Genomic DNA, 21,955 nt, shown 5'->3' on the forward strand with positions numbered 1-21,955 from the left:
TATTGGTTACCAATTTGTGGATTTTCGTTCTCATTGGCTACACTATTACTGTAAGAAAAAGTACACAGAGACATACAAGTCTCTGAATATCAACTACAGGCAAGTTGCAAGACAGCAAGTCTCTGCTAACTATCAACAATGATGCAAAACTAAGCATGGTAACAGTTAATTTTTTTGGATAGCGATACTGAGAACTTGCCCTCAAAACCTTGGGCTTCTGGTTTTTTTTGTCCTTTATACAGTGGCAGGAGATTATACTTTGTTTCAGATTTCACTTATCTAGGCTTTCTCAAAATTACTGAGAATCTGGACTAACACTCAGGGTTCACAAACGCTCAATGAATCGTAAATAACAGCTCTCAGAGGAAAACATAGAATACGTATTGTTTCAAATACACAAAGTGGAAGCAGGTTTAATTTAGTATTTATTCTCCATTCCTGTTTTCTTATGTTTGTTACATTGTTACTTATCAATAACTGATAAAGCAACAGGGGCAGTTGTACTATGCTTAATTTACTACTTCTTTAATTTTCTTCCAAGATAAATCCATAAAAGTAATCTTAAAAATATATTTGACCAAGATTAAAATAGACATTTGGAACTTTATGCGAAATCTAACAGTCAAAGAGATGATCGGAGGAAAGCAGGAGGTGAAAGTTATAAGTGTTAATTTGGCACAGTTTCTCATCACGTACCAAAATGGACATGACAATTTGGTGAGGACTAATAGACAGACTAGTTCACAATGGAAAGATATCCATATTTTAAAAGGTGTCTTCACAAGCAATCCAATCAGTAATGCCAATGGATGTCCTTTTGAGGAAAACACATACTTTTTACAAGAAATCAGATTCCTAACTATAGAAGAGTCTCCAGACTTGTCAGTCCACCACTGACTGCAGACAATTCACTATAAAAAAAAAAAAATATATATATCTATTTGAAAGATCTGATAAACGGAAGGCCAGGTAATATTTTCTTTGGAAACTGATGCAACTGAAACAAAAGACAAGCTTTGGCTTCCAACTTGAAGGTCTTGAAAGACTGATGCCACAGTTAAGAGTAGCTTCATTACAGCTGATGAAGAAATGGTCCCATACACACTTGCTCTGCTGGTCCAAATTATTCATAAAAAACTTTGAAAAGTTAACTTTGCCTGAATAGAGTTTATATACTAGATGAGGCATGCTCTGCCCTCTCAGCATTAAAAAGGCCAACATGAACGTGCTGTCGCGCGTTCTGGCCAATTGAAATTGTGTAGCTGACCCAAAACAAGTCTGTATTACTGAATGATTCAGTGCAGATCCACTACTGAATGCAAAACCATACCCTTAGATAGGAGCAATTACGTTCATGCCATTATATGTCTTCCCTGCCATCTCAGGACTAGATGGAAATCAACCAATGTATCCTTCATGCTTGATTTTCTCTCATTTTTTTCCTTTGGCTTGGCTTGGCACTGCTCTTGAATCTTTAAGATCATCAATACTATCATGTTCTCCTGACAATTTTTATTATTATTAAAGTATTTCAAACTTTTACAACACTTCGGCTACATTCTAGTAACTTTTTAAACTACTTCTGGGAGGAGAAAAAAAAAGTCACCACTGAAGTTGCTCGAGAGAAACAACTTCTGGAAAAAGGAAACCCAACCCAATTTTTTAATATCACCAGCAGAGCTCTCCCAGTGTGTTTTTAGCTACCAAACTAAAATCTCTCTTGGATTACTCAGAGAATAATTTTAGAATTTGTTCTCAGTGACCTCACAAACTGTAAAAACAGGAAAACACAAGTATACATAGGTATCTCTTTTCTCCAAATATACAGCATTCATTTAGGCAACAAAGTTTGTCAAAGCATCTTATCCTCCGGGAGGAGTATTTTACTCTTACAAGATTATTAAAAGCACATACTAGGGGGGAGAAAACACCTTAGAGCTCTCAAAGAACGAGTTTATATTATTATATTATAGTAACAAGTACTCTAAGAGCAGCTGCAGAGTACTTTTGAACTTTATTTGACCTACCTATTGCTCCAGAGATGAGTTTCCAACAGCTGAAAAATAGGTCTTCAGCTTTTAGCTATTTTTTGCTATACTTTTTCACTAGTTGGTATTTTGAAGACTTAATGACCAAATCCTTCATGCAAAGACATCACAAATTAACACAGGGAAAAGGTCAATGACTTTATGGCATTTTCTTAAAAAAAGAAAAAAAAAAAAAAGGCTTGCCCATCTGACTTTCTAGATTAAGATATTCTTAGTGACTTGGTCTCTGTATCCAGTTCAAAACTCATTTTCAGGATTTTTCCCCCCACACTTCATTTATTTGTAACTTCTGAACACTGCTTCTCATCCACAGCTTGCAGAAGGTAGATCCTCAGGTAGTATAAACTGCAAAGCACATTAGCACGCCAGAGTACTCTGCCAGAGTAAGCAACAGCAACAATGAGAACCGGAGATCTGATAAGCACACACACTTGAAAAAACTAGTGGAACGTAGCACATACTGCCAGAATTCACATAGAAGCTTAAGCCAAGCCATACGGCTGACATGACAATGACAAAATGGTACGAGGATTGAGAAATGAGCAGATTGGACAGCATTGCGTAATCCCTTATCTAAGGCAGCTGAAAGAATCAACTCCTTGGCTGCCTGTGATGTAGTAGTGGCTGAAACAAGAGGCTGCAAAGAGTTCAGGTGGTTTTGCTTGCTTCTAAACCCTGACATCTGCATCAGTCAAGAAAGTCAGAACTCGTTTCAGATGTAAATGCTACCACAGCCTATGAGGCAACCAGCTGAAAGACTAACATTTTCCTATAACCAGAGTAAAAATGCTCTGGTTTGCCAGTAATACTACTTCTGGAGTTGACTCACATTCCAAATTTTAGCTATGTCAAATAACCTTGAGATTCAGTAGGTACAGCTACTTCTACTGAATTCCTGACCAGTATAGCAAAATACAACATAATGTAATGTTGCAACTCTTAACAATTTAAGGATATTCACAAGGCAAGTCTAATAAAGGGGCAATATCTTAATTAGATCGACCTGCAAGGCTGGAGAAGCGGGGCAGGGAAGGACCAAAAAAGACTTTCCAGGCATACAAATTTCTCTTTAGCTCCTTTATCAGGATTCCGCAACAGCGACAGGCGGAACAACTGAAATGGTAAGATACAGCACATAACCTTTTCGGCATTAACAGTACTGCTAAGCTACAGAATCTGTCTCTAAATAAGAATCTAGCAGAATCTAGCCCACCAGAAATGCAGAGGAGATATTTCTTTCTAGGCCACAGGAAAAAAGCTTCTGCTTTGAGAATAAAAGGAAAAAAAAGGAAAAGGCACAGCAGAACCAGGAGGTTAGAGGGACAGGCAGTTCTTGGAACAGCTGTGCTGGCTGAGACTTTAAAACTACAGAAAATATTTTTCTTAAAGAAATAGCCTTCCCACCCGGTAGGCGAATAGGAAATTAGCAGCGTAGCTGTGCTAGGGGCTCCACAGTAATGCATATTTAACAAAAGGGAACACAGACTTTTACCTCCAAGTGACTGGCTGGCTGCTGTCAGAACTCAGAGGATCTTATTCTGTCTTTCCCCTTGGTTGAAACAGTTTTGTAATGGTTTCCAATGGAGTACCAGCTAATTTCAGGTAGCAGCAGGGTAACCACTAAAAAGAAACCTACGTTTACCAATACATCATATATGAATGCAAAGAAGAAATAAGGTTTATTTCACTTTCAATAACCTATCATGATATTCCACTACCCGAGATGAAATTTTTAACATGTCAGTGACAATTAAAACTTTACAGGTAAAAATTACCTGTTCCTGAAACTTAATAGAAAAAAAATAGACAGAACGCCTAGCAGCTCTCAAAGACACTTGTGTCATTTCTATCTGTCCATAAGACACAAGGTCAACTATAATCTGTGAAAACTATCATTGTGACAAACTAAAAGACATTCAGCACTTTTTTTTTTTTTTTTTTTTTATAAGCAGAGTGACTACAGCTGGTAACATGAGCATACAGCCTACAGTGACTGATAACACTCTTCTCAGGGGCAGTGAAATTTGTTCCTGCTAGCCCATACCCTGAGTTGCTTCATCTTTCAGATACAGTTTAAACATTCTTCAGAGTTTTGTCAGAGATCTGGGTGATGGAGGATGACTGACAAAAGTCAGATTAATGTCAAGGGCTGCTATTACTCAACTTTATTCTTGTATAGTGCATCTGTTTGGTTGAATCAGTGGAAAACAACGCATTTTAATTAGTATTTGCCCATAACTATGTAGTTTTACGGTTTCTATGTGAAATCTAGCATTTCCTTTAATTCTTCATAATTGCATGTTTGAATTTAGAATGCACAACAGAACATATGGAAACTTCACTCTTGAATACTACTATTCACAGAATCACAGAATCGTTTAGGTTGGAAGGGACCTCTGGAGATCATCTAGTCCAACCTCCCTGCTCAAGCAGGGTCCTCTACAGCATATTGCCCAGGATCACATCCAGACGGCTTTTGAATATCTCCAGCGAAGGAGACTCCACTACCCCTCTGGGCAACCTGTTCCAATGCTCTGTCACCCTCACAGGGAAGAAGTTTTTCCTCAGGTTCAGATGGAACTGCCTGTGGTTCAGTTTCTGCCCATTGCCTCTTGTCCTGTTGCTGGGCACCACGGAGAAGAGGCTGGCCTCGTCCTCTGGACACTCCCCCTTCAGATACTTGTACACGTTGATCAGATCACCTCTCAGTCTTCTCTTCTCCAGGCTGAACAGGCCCAGCTCTCTCAGCCTTTCTTCAGAGGAGAGGTGCTCCAGCCCTCTAATCATCTTGGTAGCCCTCCGCCGGACTCTATCCAGGACTGCCATGTCTCTCTTGTCCTGGGGAGCCCAGAACTGGACACAGTACTCCAGGTGAGGCCTCACCAGGGCTGAGGAGAGGGGCAGGATCACCTCCCTCCACCTGCTGGCAACACTCTGCCTCATGCACCCCAGGATACCATTGGCCTTCTTGGCCACTAGGGCACACTGCTGGCTCATGTTTAACTTGTTGTCCACCAGCACTCCCAGGTCCTTCTCTGCAGAGCAGCTTTCCAGCAGGTCAACCCCCAGCCTGTACTGCTGCATGGGATTATTCCTGCCTATTTCTTTCTTACTGTTCATTGCTAATATGCTTTATAGCCATTTCTCTTTTTTCTGTTCACCAAGCTCTCTGTGAGGTTATCTAATGCTGCCTGTGTAATGATCTGGTTCCCCACATATTCATCCATACCTTTACTACATTACAGTAGAAGCTTAATCCAATCCATTTCACTTGGCATTGAAAAAGAATAAGAGTTCTCACATGGTTAGTTTTTACATTTCAGCTGAGAAGGTTTAAGATGCCAAATCACACTTCCAGAATTGGCATCTCATGAGCAGGTGACTGTGCTTTAAGTCAAAAAGGTTATACAACCTGTTGATTCATAATTATTTAAAAAACAAACAAAAACCTCCCAAAGGAAAAAAAGTACCCATGTAAATCTGAATCCTATGATTACTTATATTCGCTTTCCAATTTCTAACAAGGAAGTCAGAAGTATCACTTACCCCACAGTCTTCTATCCATATGCAAGCCTAAGTTGGTGACTTTACAGCAGACTTCCAAGCCATCTCTTTGCAGAGTCACTACCAAACCTGTGCCACCATTTGTTCCCCCTTTATAAATAACCATATCAATATGCAGTCCTACCACAATATCCCTAATGTTTTCACCTTTCTTAAACTTAATCTAATCAAAACTTGTATTTCAAACAATTTTCCCTGCATTCGTCTACTTTCATGCCTCTCACCAGGAATTCTATTCCTTAGATTTTGCTAGCATTTCCACTGGCCAACCTACATTTTCTAAAAGCCTTACGAATCAGCAGAATTCTCCTATCAGCTAAAACTTCCTAAGAACACAAGCAGAGCTAGCTAGCAATGCGTTATAAGGAAGATGTCGGGCTGCGTGAAGTTCAAGGAAGTACTGACGTACAAACACCAGACAAAATTAATTGGTCATAAGCAATCTTTACTTCACTGACCAACAGAGAATAAAAGAAGAAAGTACATATGAAAGAAATGAAGACTAAGTCAACTTTATAAAGACATGAATTATTGGTTGGGGGAGGTGAAAACACAGAATAGTATCTCTTCATATTTAAAACACTGGCATCTCTCAGTCAGCAAACCTTGATGGATAACAGGAAACTTAATGAATCCCACTAGGAATACTACTGAGCAAAAAACAAAAAAAATCCTATGATCAAACTGTTAATGATCAAAAAAAAATTACTCCATGCACAAAGCCACTGGGACTCCTAACACATTAATTTGAGCCGTGCTCAAGCTGTGTCAATTAATAAAATTCAAAGCTAGAACTGTGTTAATGGAACATGTGTCAGGAAACTGAAATAAGAAGTGAGCTTAGGGTTTTAAGCAAACTCAATCTTTCTGCCAAAGTATTGTCCTTTGTGCTCACAGGCAGATAGCTCACCCACTCTGTTTAGCATATTAAAGCTAGATTCCTGTCATCTTAATGCAAAGCTAAGCAAAAGTGGTAAGCAAATTAGGTAATCTGCTACTTAAGAAATACGGTGTCAAGCAAGTAGGACAAAACATAGAATAAGCTAATTTTAGTCCACTCCTTAAAATGATTAGGGAAGAACGGGATGAACAAGAATAAGTTTTTTCAGAAGTAGAAAGCCTAAAGGGACAGAGGAGTAATGCACGTTCCCTATGTCAGCCTAAATTTTAAGGTCTAAATTATACCACTGCTTTCATAGTTGAGAAAAGGCCTAATATCAGATCACAGAGAGCATTAGGAAAACTAGGAGACAATGGCAATCTCCTTAGGATGTGTTTTCCTAATATTACTGTCCAGAACGTTAAGGTGTTAAATTTGAGTATATGAAGTCAGTTCTCCTGAATGAGACAGTGCTGTTTTGAAAACCTCAAGTATAAAAGATAAACTTCAATGAAAATATTTTGAAAAAGTGCCATTACACTATTTTTCTTCCTTATTCCCTCCCGCCAAGCCATCTAACAAGTCCATTCTGCAATCTCATACACTGCTTCAGCTGGACGGGTCCCTGAATAAGCAAGTTACCTAAACATAACATAACAAAACACTTTCTGAAGTTACACGTGTATCATAGAAGACTTCTAGGCCAGACAGAACTGAATTTGATTGGACTGACAACCATGCAAACCCTGCATATTTCTAGCATAGGAGAGTGTTCATACAGCAATTATCTTCACATCCACTAGTGTAAGGGAGTTTTCCAAGTGCTGCTAGAAGCAAAACACTGAAGAATTCCATTCAGCTTTGTTTTAATGGGATCACTTCATTACAATGAAAAAGTACTTGCCACATCTTAAGCTACCAAAGCCTAGAAGCATCCCTGATGTTGTTAAAACAGTGAGAGCTGTTATGCAGAGCCAGTAGGATTCATGCAGAAAAGGGGAACGTGGATGGTTTTGCACTGCACCCTAGGTTTAAAGTTAGCTTAAAAATTACTGAAGGACATAGTGCTGCGCTTTTCTAAGCTACACTTGAGTGCTCAGAACTTGAACCATTTGTGCAAACAGCTTCTCTATTTATGGGCTGAGAAGAGGAAAAAAAAAAAAAAATCACTATTAACAGAAAAGAGAGAAGCCAGAAAAAAATCAACACCTATGATTAAAACAAGAGACAGAAATCCAAAGAAATTACTTTCTAGTAGACAGAGTCAATTGAAAAAATATTTTTAGTATCTGTTTATCCTCACTCCAAATCCACACTTAAGCCTGATCTCAAAATCTTGAGCTAAGCTGATTCTGGGCACCAGATATTTTGAACAGAAAATTAAGTCACCATTTTATATAGATGACTTGGGTCCTGCATAGTCTACAGAGGATTATAAGTTTACCTTCCCATGGAGAAGTTACAGCTGATCTTAAAAATTTTTTTTTAATAAAAAGAGAGAGAAAATAAGAAAAGCACACCATAAAAAAGATCGCATGATGACACACTAGGATCATATTGCAACTGCTATATGCCAGACATGCACTGTAAAGCTACCACAATTCAGCAGTCAGCAGAAACTCATTGTGACCTGGAATGAACAGGAGGTTACTAGAACTAGCACATCAACCTCAAAAAGTTAATTCCACTTTTTCTACCCGAGAGAATCCAATATATATCAGAATGCACAGTAAAGACATTTTAGGGAGAACCCAGACGGCAGAATCTTTCCCACGGCAGCACTACCTTAAAATCTTCTGGGAGATTATACAATCCATGAACACTACATTCCCACACACCAGGAGAAGCTAAAGGCCTGGTTTCAAATGCCTGAGGTAGTAGAGGTTTCCTCAGCAAAAGCTGAAACCACGTGAAAAAAGCTTTCAGGAGTAAGCAGCGCTGCCAGATCAGTTATGACAAAGCCGACGGGGGGTTTTGCCCCCTTAAAATAAGGGCTATCCAGCTTGGAGACTGGAGAAATAGCAGACTTGCTGCACCGAGATTTTAGGAGCAAACAAAACTATCACCCAGCTCAGCTATTTGCATAGAGCTGACCAGAGATGCTCATTCCTGCTTCAGATCAATAACTTCAGTAAATCAGAACCGAAACAGCAAGAATTAAGTCACAGCATTTCCCCTCTCTGTTCTGTGACCTAAGAGCACAAGGCTAACAATGTAAGATAACATCTGTAATTCTCTTTCTCTCCTCTATAGTGTCTCATTACCAATTCCACTTTTCTTGGCCTTCTCACTTTGCCGTACCTTAATAAAAACTTCTTAACCTATGGAAAAATTGTCCTCGGGCTATTATTAAAGACCAGAGTACAATGACACAGAGTGATCTAAGTGTCCTAATTTAAGAGAGAGAGCGCGCGCGAGAGAGAACTAGCTTTTGCCATTGAAGACAAAAGTCTGATAATAACTAGCTGAAGTATGCAGCAGAAAAGTCATTATTTTGAAGAAAACATGGAGAAAGGTAAGTCTTTGAAAGGAAATAACAATTACTAAAAGCCTTAAGTAACTTATTGACAGAAGTGAAAAAACCCATGATCCAGCTACAAAATTGAGTCTGCTATTGCTCCCACATTTGAAAGTTACCTGCATGTCCGGTGCTAATGCTGTTTAAACAAAAAAAAAAAAAAAAAAGGAGAGAAAGAGAGAACACAAACTGACTAGCAAGTGTATTTATTTAATGAAACAGGCAGATCTGCTTTCAGGAATAAACTCACTCATTAGTACAGTTATCAAGGTCTTAGATTTCGTTCTCAAACTAAAGGAAATTTGCTGATGAAAATGCTACTTACCACTTAACCTTTCACATAAAGTGTTAAAAACGATTTTAGACCTCAGTCTTGTTTTATACTTCTCTCTGAGATGGTACTTTTTTTACTACTGGCTGGATGCTATTTGAATCAAGTAACATTAAATAGAATGGATGAATTAATAATGAGGACTTTTCTGTTCTACATTTTCACAAATTCAGTGTAAAAGATGCAACCTATGAAGTCTCTTACCTTGAATGAGTGGTATGTATCGTGCTAGCAGCTTTGCCCTTTTCTTTTCATATCCTTTCTGAGTGATGTCTCCTAAAGAAACAAAGAAATAAATTCATATTGCTTTGAACAGTTTTTAATGGTTTCTCGTTCACGTGACACCTCTGACTAAACTCATTAGCTGTGAACAAGTCAAATTAGCAGCGAAGACCTGGGCAAGTCAAAGAAACAATTCACGACTTTATACACACACATGCAGCGTTATCGGGCCACAACACAAAAACGAGAGTCTTAACTCTTAAACTTCAGATTTATACAACACAGGGACGGTGTTTTTTGTCTGCAGCACCTGCGCAGAGCCTGGTTCTGGACATATTTGCCGTTAACACAGAATGTAGCAATTCCACAGCAGCGCAAGAGATGTGCAGCGTAACGTAAACCAACACAGGCAACGCGCTCCGTTCCGCACCGTTCTGTGGTATCAGAAATGCTTACAATACCAAGGCTTAAGAGGACATGCTTTAGCACGTGTCTGCGCAGCACCTTTTAAAACTTCAGGATCTCTTACTGTCTACGCCGTACAAAACGGCATGTCAAAGGCTCCTCTTTCAAATTCGAGGAGGTGATGACCTGTTTCTAGTAGTAGTTTTTATTCCCAGTTGTAATCTGACACCATATTTTAAATCCACATTGCACAGGCTTCATTGTTAACAGGTTGCGTGTCTTTTTGCACAGTACAGACTAGAATAAAAGGAAAATTGCTGCAAAAACCCACAAGCAATTTCTGGAGACCTTCAGTAATCCAGTCCTTCCATATTTCTACCAACAGAACAAAAAGGCTTCAGGCAAAACTAGCAGCAAGTCTAATATAAGATCTTATGAAAGATCTTCATCCATTCTCTAGATTTCAGCATAGACAAGACATGAAGATAGTGATCTGAAATTCAACCTTAAAACCACTCCCCACTTCTCACAATTCACGCTTTCACAGAGAAGGTGAGATACTACACAGCTCCACTGACAAAGTGGACTTTTATCCCTCTATATTCAGGAAATGCCTCCCCACAGAAGCATAATCACAATTACAGGCATAAATATATTTTCAAAAACATTGTTAAATATTTTTAAAATATAAGCTGAATTTTAGAACTGTATACAAGCCTGTATGCAGGCAGTTTTCTTGACTTTGACTGGGACCCGAAAGTAAAATCTTTGTATTTTGAGGTTTGCTTCCAACACATTTCTTCCAGCAGCATGTTGGTGAAAGAGCCCATCAAATTGAACTATACAGATAAGTAAAACGGCCTACCACAGGCCATTTGATTTCTGCCAGAACCAAAACTATTCCTGGTCCTATTGAGACAAGGAATCAAAACCTGATGCCTGGAAACTGTAAAAGCTTCTGTGAGCCTTAGCACACCTGGTGACTGAATGGGTTTAGGTTTTGCATTTGACAGAACTCCCAAAATACTACTCTTGTGCCAGACCAGGCATGTACAAGGCCTCGCCGATGTTGATTCTCAGATGTCTAGTAAGAAATGACAATCTACTGCAGATCTGGAAGGTACCCAAGCACCCAGTAAAACCAAGAGTTATAAAAACAATCCAAAGATAGACAGATCATGATCCACCTATGCTTCATTACCTTTGAAAAAAGGCTATAAAATATTTCCAAAACCAACTATATTACTAGTACCTGTCATGTAATTTCATCCAGAATATTTGTCTTAATACATTGGGGTTTCTTCATGTTGTCCGCAGCAGTGCATGCTCTAAACATTTCCTCAAATACCCACTTCCCTCCTGCACCAGTAGGTACTACTAACACAGAAATCACTTCATTCTACCATCACCATCAATTAAGAAGTGAATAAGCACATCTACCAATAAGTTAGTGACAATATGCAAAACAGGCAATGAGAGGTTGAAGATATTGTTCAAAATAGATGTAAGAAAAAAGGTAAATTCCAGAACACTTCAATCATTGCCATTATTTCAAATACAACAAAGCAAAATATTCTGCAGAGTATAAATATTTCTTGTCATAAGCTTTGCACTGAGAACAAAAATACTTTGGATATCACTTTTCTTGAGCAGAAAAACTTTTAGTAGATGTTAAAACTAAAAATATGATACAAGAATTAAACTGAAACAAAACCAAAATTGTCCAACCAGATTTGCGGCTAGGAAAGGCTGAACAACATGACAAAGTACACTCTTTAAATAAATCATTTGCATAAAGAAAAGAAAAATCAATCAAACAAAAAACATACCAAAAATGCATCTTTTCCAGCTACAGGGAAAAAAACAAATAAGAAACACTCACAGGGAGAACAGTCCATCTTAAAAGTAATCTGGAAGGCTAAAGCACTCTCTCCCAGGAAATGCTATAAATGTTGTACATGAGACAAATTTGCCATACCGTAACTTCAGCGAGGACAACAATTTTCACAGCTCCAGGAATGATTTAAGTAATCCTTATATCAAATCTCTGTGTAGATCAGCTACCTTGCCAAGAATCACCCCTAACTGAAGAGGTATGCTATAGAGGTATGCCATCACAGATCAAAACACAGGGTGGAAAAGAAAGTCTCATTTACGCTAGAACTTCTCAAACTTCTGCTTCGCACTGCATTTGCGACCTCATGGGTTTTACTGAATAAAAAAGGAACGCTGAATTAAAGCGCTTCCCTTGAACCACGTTAGCAAGAGTCAAAAAGCATCTCTGTAGACTTTTTGCAGCTCTGTAGGAAAGCCTGACACTGAACAGCAAAGATTTCTTTGTTCCTGTCTCAAAAGCTTGGGGGTGGATTCCTCCCTGACAATTGCTCCCCACCCCCCTCATCCACATATCCTCGGTGGGATTAACCCATTATTTGGGGTTCTTTGTAATCCCTCACCTCGGCCAAAAAAAAAGACGCTGAGCCACATCTGGTATATCAGGGCCACAGCTGCTGTCATTTAGCCTCACTTGCTGCCTAGTTATTAGATTAGACAAAAGCAGTCTAACGTTCCTCAGCCTCTGTGAACCAGCTGGGAACTCTGCATAAAGCTAGACACTGGTTTGGATGGTTTGAGCTCTGTCAGTTCTCTGCCTGGAATACACATATATTTTAAAATGTGTCAGAGGTTCCAAGAAAATTAATCCAGAATTTTATGATCTCTATTCATTATTTTGTTAGTTAGGGAATAAAGAATCTGCAATGCAGTTACCCCAAGCATGTCTTTATTTAAGAATATCAGTACTATAACTTAAAGAATAGGAATGCCAAACTAAATAAAAATTAACCTGCCTTTTACTGGGTTTGCGTGAATTATTTTTGATTGGACACCCACTTTCCAGGTTCAAAAATTTCACCTAACTAGTTTTTTCTGAAGAGCAAGTGAACATTTGATAAGTGCTTCAATGCTCTTCAAAAATGCAAGAATAAGAAAAAGCACGCAATTCACTGTTCAGATACAGCTGCCGTGCTTATTCAAACTGCAAAATCCTGATGTTGTAATCTCAGTTATGGCAACCCTACACACTGGATAACAATGCTTAAAAAAAGATTGTTTACTAGGAACTGTTTATGTATGAGCTGTGTACTCCATAAATACAGCATACCCTACAGAGGACAATTTTTCCTTTCACTTCACCAAAAAAAGGACATCCACTCAGCCAGCGCACGAATACATAGGGCAGAGCACATCCAGTGCTGTTCCAGCTCCTTCGTACCTTTGGATCCTTGCATGAGGGACTCCTAAAAGGCTTCTGATGGAGAAGAGATGGGCAAGATGCAAACAGACAGGGGAGAACAGCTCAGGGAACAGTAAGTTTGCTACCAAGCAAGCAAGCAACTTCTCCAGTCCTTAATAGATAGTTTGTACTTACATACACACTAAGAGCAGCTAGAAAAAACACACATCACACTGAACTGACAACAGGTCTCGAGTCCTTCACGCAAACACTGACTGCAAGGTGGGTGTTGAAACTATTATACCAACTGAGGATGGCTTTGTGAGAGCACAGCACTTGCTAAAGGTAAGGATATAGCTCCCACTGGCTGATTTGCAGAGATCAAGAACAGAGATGTTACTAAATGAGATGACTGTGAGCTGAATAGAGATCAAAAGAAACACGTTCACAGCTGTGAACGCTGGCTTCTGCCTAAACAGGCTGTTTTTTGATGGTTTATACAGGTCGGCACATTGCCTGGCTACAGCAGAACCCAGAAGTCACCTGTGAGAAATTTAAGGTGAACCTTCAGTGTTTCTGGGGACAGGCTGTCATTGTATCTGAAAGATCCGTATTGCATTGCTGCACCGTGTTGTTTTATTATTTTGATTTGCCCGCCTCAAAGTCTGAACAGTAAAAATTGAGAAAGAAATAGTTAATCTGAGATACATCTGAGATTTTTGTCCCCTGTGAAAGCAAGGATAATCAAGGCATTTCCAAAACCTACGATGAGAGCCAACAAGAAGAAAAGCCAATAACAGTTGGTGCTACAGCTGGAGAACCAAAGGACGGCACTGAGGAACACTGAACCATGCAGCCATTGAATGCAATGGCTCGGTTCCTAATGTTATCTGCCCTCCAAATTGTAAGTAATGTGCCAACCAGTCCTGAGGAAATTGCTGATGAGGGAAACATAGGAAGAGAAAAAGAAAGCAGCTCTGCAGCTCTCACTGTTACCTTCCCGTGGCTAATTGGAAGGTGGAATCTGTATGGGCTTTTTGATTCTGAAAAGCTTGTTTCTGCAATGTTACTACACTAGACATGCAGGGCAGTAACCACCCATTTCAACCGCAACTCCCAAGATGAATACTAAGTCATCGTGGTAAGTTAGGTCTATATTCTCACTCATAAACAATATGCCTCAAGGAATGCCAGTCACACTTTGTTTCCTAGCTGCGGAAACTTGTAGTATCTAATTTAATATAGCACTGTGGTAGCAAATACCTGGTGCTAAGGCTCTGAAAAAGAGCAGGGTGCAGGACGGCTGTATTGATGCCTAAAATTGTCGTCACAAAAACCCACTGCTTTCAAGAGGAAGAGGAGGAGGAAGAGGAAGTGCTCTCCTCGGTGCTGAACCCTCTCAGCAGTCAGGGCAGTGAAGCACAATGCATCTTCCCACAGCAGCATTAAAAAGCTGGTGCAAAGGCAAGGTCAGTATCTTACCAAAGAGAACAGCTCTTCTCCTGTTAACACCTGATACCCAAAGACCGAGCCAAGGATGCAGCTTAACTGAAATTAAAGTCTCGAAATCAATGTATTATGCGGACATTTCTAAAGTCTGTCTTATAACATAGAGAATTGTTTTCTGAAGAAGGTAAAGCCAAAACGATCGCAACTACTGGTAAAGAGGCTGATCAGTGGGTCTCCATGTAGCCAAGCCCACTACATCAACAGCAGTAAAGGAAACATACTTTCATCCGCTCACTCTGGGCTTGCTAGACTCGTAGATCAGAGAACTAACATCTGAGTTGTAAGATTACCGCCTCATGAGCCTGAACAACTGCCACATAGGTGAAAACCGCCACACTATCCAGCCAAAAAGGGAAAGCAAGAGACAGTGGGAAGTCAGAGTCCTCACCGGGATTACCACTAAACATAAATTAGGTGCTGCAGGATAGGTGTGAAACTGGTGACTGAGGTCTTGATCTGCTCACTGACTTGCAAAAACCACCACCTCCACATTCCACAAAAAATTGCATGGGCTTTTCCAGAAGATCATCATGCAGCTTGAAGTCAGCGCTTACATGTGCTTTGAGGACTGACCTATTAAGCATTTGGAAAGACACATATCCCCTTCCAGGGCAGCGGACATGTCTCTCAAAAACATGAAATGTGACAGTTGCAAGTAGTTCAAGGTTGAAATATGACTTTGAGGAAACTTCCTAAGAGGAATCAAAGATTGAAATACCAATTCTTAGAGAGACACTGCAAAAATATTGGAAAGAAAGTCAGAAGTTGCAAAAAGCCTTGAAGAAATGAAATACTCTTAAGAAAACTGTAAGTGGTTTATAGGCACATTTTCCCCATGTGCACACCCACAGAACTTGAAGCAGGGCAACATACAGGTGCACCATCAACAGGTTCTGCAGAGCAACAGGTTACCTGCTCTCACTTGATAGTCCACAACCATATTCCTATTATCATTCATATACATTTTATGACCGTTTAAAAAATAAAAATAATTCTCCCAAACCTACCACTAGTGTCCATTACAAACTTCAGTTACCTGCTACCCATCCTTCTCTCAGATGCCTCACTTCTGTAAGTGGGCAAAATCAAATTAATCAAAAGATAAAAGAACTAGAAGATGAAAATTACCACTTGCAACTAAAGAAAGTGCTTGGGCTCTCCAAACTATGTAGAAACACAACACTTGCTGCAGTCCTCAATACATTATCTCTGCTAGATCTATGCCATTTGAATTTGTTATCTAAAGTGTTGTGGAACAAAAAAATTCTTCTGTAAACATCACTTACCCTTAATTGGAGACTATAAAATTGGTGCACTTATTGGAAGAGGCTGGTTCCAAACTAGTTCCACATCAACACAACCTCTCTGTAAACCATCTCTTATTTATCTTCTCCTTTTTCTTTTTTCTTTTTTTTTGGCCCATTAAGGAACTATCCCTTTTTCTTCCTGGGCAAAATAGAAGTTTACAACTGGATTTGTTTCTTAATAGCTGATTTTTTTTTTTTTTTTTTTGTCAACAGCACATTGATAAACCAGCAGTACACCTCTTGCCCATCTGTAAACATGTAGTAGTCAACAGCTTAGTTTCTATTAAGGAGTTGCAGTTCTGCATTTTCAGGTACTCATGCTTTTTCCACTTCCAACATTAACCTTCCAATTCTTTTCCTGAAATTGGGTAACAGGCTGTATTTCCATTATTAGTTACTTTTTCCAGTATAAAGTTCACTATATATTGATTAGTTACACTGTTAAACAACTTTGGGGGGGGGGGAGGGTTAACTACATCAGTTTCTACAGGAATAGTTTAGCTTAAGTTCCTACTGCCTTTGAAAAGCATAGAAAACTGGAGCAGCACGAGAAGCACATGAAGCTTTAACTCCAAACGCCCAGAAAAGAATGCCTCTAATAGCTTGCAAAATATTTAAATAGAAGTCCATTATCCTGAATTATCGCACTTTTCCTGAGTAAAGGCTATTGATAGTTCAGCTTGCACATGATGAGCTAAGTGAAGACTCTGATAAACCTTGATTATAATATTTCATATTACTCGAATCTGTCAAAAATGGAAGAAAAAGTGACACCAGATCACTCCATATGGTGACAGGTTTGACTAACTTATGTAAGTCATACTATTTCTAAAATCCTATTTTAGACAATCTGAGAATATCAAGGTGCCTTTGAAGCAGCATTATAAGCTTAGCAACACTTCATCAAGGAAATACGGTGTTATCACTAATTTCTGATATGCAAGAAAAGAAATTCATCTCTCTGACAGAATTTGACTTTTCAAAGGCCAAAATCTGTCTGCATGCTACAGCACTAACATGGAGATACACCACCATTTAAATACATGCAATTTCTTTAAATCATTGCAACGCAGAATGAGATCACTGAAATATGAATTCCAGAAGCTAGACAAATCTTGACTAGCTAAATGTATGACTTCCTTAATGACCTAAATGTAAACAATTTTACTGATATTTTAGTAGTAAAAGACTGGAAATGTTTCACTTCATATCCAGTTACATAATGGGATTATCTAGTTTACAGTACCATTAATTATCAAGTGCACTTTATCTTGACCTAACTTCGGTCTGATGAAGCCAGCGGGAGCTTTGCCATTGACAAAGCAATGCTAAATGTATTAGAAAATTCCATTCTGACACAGAGTTACATGCCACCTTTTCACCTCAAAGCTTCAAAGCAGTTGCTAGATAAACACATTATTTACATTGTAGAAATTAAAAAAAAAAAAGACCAAGCGGCTGTAGTATATAGTACAACAAGGATGAGAAAAGCCTAAGTACTCCATCGTACTCTGCACTTCACAAATCCATACTACAAATTGTGTGTATGCTGAAAGACTAGATGGCTGCTCTCTTAAATATTGAGCAGCCTGACTTTAAGCCATAATTTGCTTCTTCTGCCAGGAGGTGGTATTTAACAGGGGAAAGAGAAGGTTAAATAATTGGATCACAAAGCAGCCTGGCAAATTTCCAGGCTCGGTTAGCCCAATTAATGAATTGTTCTTCTAATGCTTCAGTAAATCCTTAAGCTCACTCCACAGGGAGATTGGAAAAGCTCAAACTCTACCACTTTTGTTCTATCCCATTAGCACTCTCTATAGAGCAGAGAAACAGATTGACAGATGTCAGCTGTAGTCACATCTGTAGGTGTACCAGTCTGACGCTGGCTCCTGCTGATACGATCCTTTAAAAGCTGGTTCTAGTGCAGATAAGTCGATATGAGTTTTCCCGCAATGAAACACACTCTTATCTACTATTGTACTAGAGGGGCAAACGAAGAACCATTTTCATTATGTCCATGTTAAATTATGGCTTGCATTTTCACTGCAGATATGAACTTCAAAATATAATAGTTTGAACTGTTAGAACAGAGTTGGAAACGTAATCGCATTTCCAAATCATTTCAATACTTGCAACTACATAACATTGAGCATTTTTAAGTATGAAAACTCCTTTTTAAACATTGACAACTGATATGTCAAGTTGATTAAATCTTCACCCAGAGGTTATAAACACCATTTATCAAACCAGATAGAGCTTTCATACCACATTATTATGTAAATCACGAACGCTGCCTCCTATAACAAGCTGAGGAAAGCTATGTGCAGCCGGTGGGGGGAATCATCTGGTACATAGGGAAAGTACTGTCTGCTTCCCGCAAAAGCAAACAAGAGAAGTTGAACAAACACATTAGCAATGGTTGGGCAGATCAATGAATAGCATATTTTAAAATTAGAGCTACAAATATTTCCTGATACACACAGCTGAAAATTGCTTTGGTAAAATCCAAAAATGGAAAGCTTTTTAAAAGATGTTGTGTATAATGAAATATCACTTTCTTAATCGTATTTAAGAGAGGAACTTAATATAGCCAAAATTTCAGTATACTGCAGAGACGAAAATACTTAGACTTCATGATTGTGTCTTCCTAGATGCATCAGGAATACAGTAGGGAAGCAGAATAATTACGCCTGGCATGCAGAAGCCAAGTATTATAGTGAAGGAGGATATAAATAATTGTTTGAACCAAGTCATTTTAACCTAAAGCATGCAGTAGGGAGAGAGGAGGGATGATTGACTGGGTGCAGAGACATTTCTCCTCCCTTCAGTCTGTTACATCGAGCGCTTCCATGGCCAGAGCGGCCAGGAGCGGTCTCTAACCACAACTCCATACAGTTCTTATCACAAAAAGACTCCGTGAGAACTCCTGCCCCAAAGATCCACACCCAGAAACGACTGGCTATAGAAATACGCGCACGTGAAGAAAAACATTTTCTATAGCACCTCTTGCAACAACATTAATACACAATCCCCTCCGGTAACTCTTTAAAGAAAGGAAAATTACTGGCTAGATACTGTCTTCTCTGTATAATTCAGTTAAGACAATGGAACGTGGAGCAAAATTCTTACCTAACTTTGTAATAAATGCCTTAACTACGAAGTCATCCCTTACCTTGAAGGGGGTGTGTGTAAAACAGAACAGGATAGATACATCATAAAACGCTATTTAGAACTGTTAAGTTGTCGTAACTTCGGTTTGGCTCCAAGAAGTCACTTTTTCCTTTTTCACCTCCCCCACACGCTCAGGACACAAGGCCCCATTAATGGGCAAGACGGAGCTATTTCAGAATATTAAAATTCTTCATCGTATATTAAGTTGTAGTCTTCTGCTGCACGTTTCTGGTGCAATGTCAATAACACTAATTTTATTTTCTCTCCACAAATGGCCAAGAGGCTGGTCCACCCTGTATAAAAACCTGAGCATTTCTTATTTATTAGCTGCAAAAAGCTCATATACAGGCTTTAGTAGAATTATACAGCCCACTAAACACAGCAAAGTGGTAGTTCAGGCACGATACACAAGACTAAAGACAATCAGTTCCTGCTTCAGAAATTCAGGACTATGGGAAGAGTCAACTGATGAATTAGACCAAGAGAACCTTAACAAAAGCTTTGTTCAAAATTCAGAGTACATTCAAAGCATACAAGTAGAAATCACAAACCTACAATATCTGCACTATACAGAATTCTAAATAATTTAACTTTGTAAATTACCGAACTTTTTCGCTGGGTTTCTAGTTGGTTTTAAGATTGATTAATTACCTGGCACTTAACCAAATCCTCACATGCAAAGCCAAACCTTATTTTTAGAAGCAAGGCCAAAAGGGAGTTACAGTTCATCTTGAAATAATTATATAGGGCAGGGCAGGGGGGAGGGACGACTGGCTACTGTGCATTAGTAAGTTTTATTATGAATGTAGTGAAGCATTCAGTTTTGTTTTGTTTTTTTTTTTTTTAAATAAATGCTACATTTTTAAAAGGTCAATCTTCATCAGTATCAGTGGTAAAGCTACAGAATAATGTAACACAGTATCATTTTTCCAGGAAATTAGACCTAGCTAAACAGATTTTACATTGTATCTAGTTAAAAATCAGCTGATGTGATTGCAAAGAAACTGCGGAAATCATTCGTGGTGTTTTGAAGGAACTACAAAACGATAAGCTATACTGAAAATTTGAAAAAAGAAACCAGCTGAATTATTCACAAAGCAAATCAGCTGGTGCACACACACACACACACACACCCCACTCATGGCAGAAAACCCATCAACCCCTACTACAACCAGAACACTTCAGCGCTTAAAAGCTTTGGAAGCGCCAATATAGGTCCCCATTATGGGTAAACTTACATTCCATTAATACATACTGCTTGGCATAGAAATAAAACATGTAGTTGAAGTTAGGCTTCTATATATGACCAGCACACACAAAGTATTTTCCCGGGTCAGTGTCTAGAAAAGTGCAAGAATGTGGCTTGGAAAAGCCTATTTTGGTCATTTGTAAACACAGGACCAGTTCATTACACAGGATGTACCATAGATGCTCAAAGCCAACAACTGCTAGTACAAAGAAAAATTAAAATGATCATCTCACTCAGACCTTCTGCTTAGAAGGGCATTATCAAGCATCAAGAATGTCCTACCCCACCCCAGCCTCCTAACAGTGCTGGTTAGAGATGTTTCATGTTTTCTTTCATTGCCATTCTCCCTGCCATTTTGCTTATCCATTTCCATTTCATGACCAGCGGTTTGCTACTGATACTAGGGAAATTATTTCCTCCACAGGAAGATGTTGATTTTTTTCTAAATGTCTTCATATCCTTAATTTGACCTTCATATTGTTCATATCCTTAATCCTTCTTAGGAAAAAAAAAGTGACCTTGTTAGAAAGGAACAAATAAAAACCAAGTTCAGCATTTGTACTATTCAGATATTAAGCACATAACTATCATCCCGTTTTGGGTTGAACTTCAGACACCACTACCATTTTATTGCTGAGGCAAGGACTAACCAGAAACATTTTCTATAAAGTAAGTTTTGTTAAAATTGCTGGAATGAAACACATCGTTACATTAAATATTGAACGCAATAGATTTCTTTAAACTGACTGCTACAGAAAGACAAAAGTATGTTAGGGAGAAAAAATGGGGAAAAAAAAACCTAGGAATAAAACAAAACAAGACCTGTTTCCACAATTTCACATAAAGAGTGACATGCACAACCAAAGGCTGCAGCGACTGAGATTCTCCTCTACAGTAAAGCACCCTCATTTATCAGTGTAACAATCATGTAAAAGATCAAAGTGATCTTGTAGAAGAGGATCTGGAAGCACCACTACAGCAATAAATCTGCTTTCCAACGAGTGCTGTTATCAATTAGGTAGGAGAAATACAATCTTGCTGCATTTATTAGCGCTCTTAGCATAGTCAGAAACTGTCTGCTGTCAAATTGATGGCACTCTAAATTTAGACTCTTTTCTATGGCAAAGCAAGTATTCAAAACTTGAGACAAAAGCTTAGAATAAATCTTTATCCGGCTCCCGATTCAAATTTGCTAGGAAAACACCTTAACCATAAACATCATCTTACCTTGTTAAAAGTCCTTTTCTTTTGTTTCTAAAATAATCAAATTAAAAATCTACATCCGTGGATAAACCACCAAGCAGGATTGTTTTAACTGCTCAGAATAAACCACAGTATACAATAAACCCATCAGCTGTTGAAAAGAATTTTTTCCCAAACAGATTTGCTTTCAGATAGTTCACTTCCTTGATCCGCTTGATACCAAGGCTAAATGAATATTAGCGCCAGCACAAGCAGTCAAGGCTCCTCAACTCAACAGCATTTTGGACTTATGTCAGAATAAATTGGCCCAGAG

At 38.7% G+C, this 21,955-nt stretch overlaps 1 protein-coding gene across 4 annotated transcripts in view; it reads right to left on the minus strand.

Moving 5' to 3' along the window:
- The window catches only part of DIP2A (disco interacting protein 2 homolog A), a 136,987-nt gene that overhangs the window by 91,883 nt on the left and 23,149 nt on the right, over window positions 1–21,955 (minus strand). For all 4 annotated transcript variants that reach the window (XM_068947663.1, XM_068947664.1, XM_068947665.1 and 1 more), the window contains exon 2: window positions 9,546–9,617. In XM_068947663.1, coding sequence (XP_068803764.1) covers window positions 9,546–9,617 — 72 coding nt within the window. The remainder of the gene's footprint in view (window positions 1–9,545; window positions 9,618–21,955) is intronic.

This window comes from Struthio camelus, chromosome 6 (genome assembly GCF_040807025.1).
Source record: "Struthio camelus isolate bStrCam1 chromosome 6, bStrCam1.hap1, whole genome shotgun sequence".
Lineage (NCBI taxonomy): Eukaryota > Metazoa > Chordata > Aves > Struthioniformes > Struthionidae > Struthio > Struthio camelus.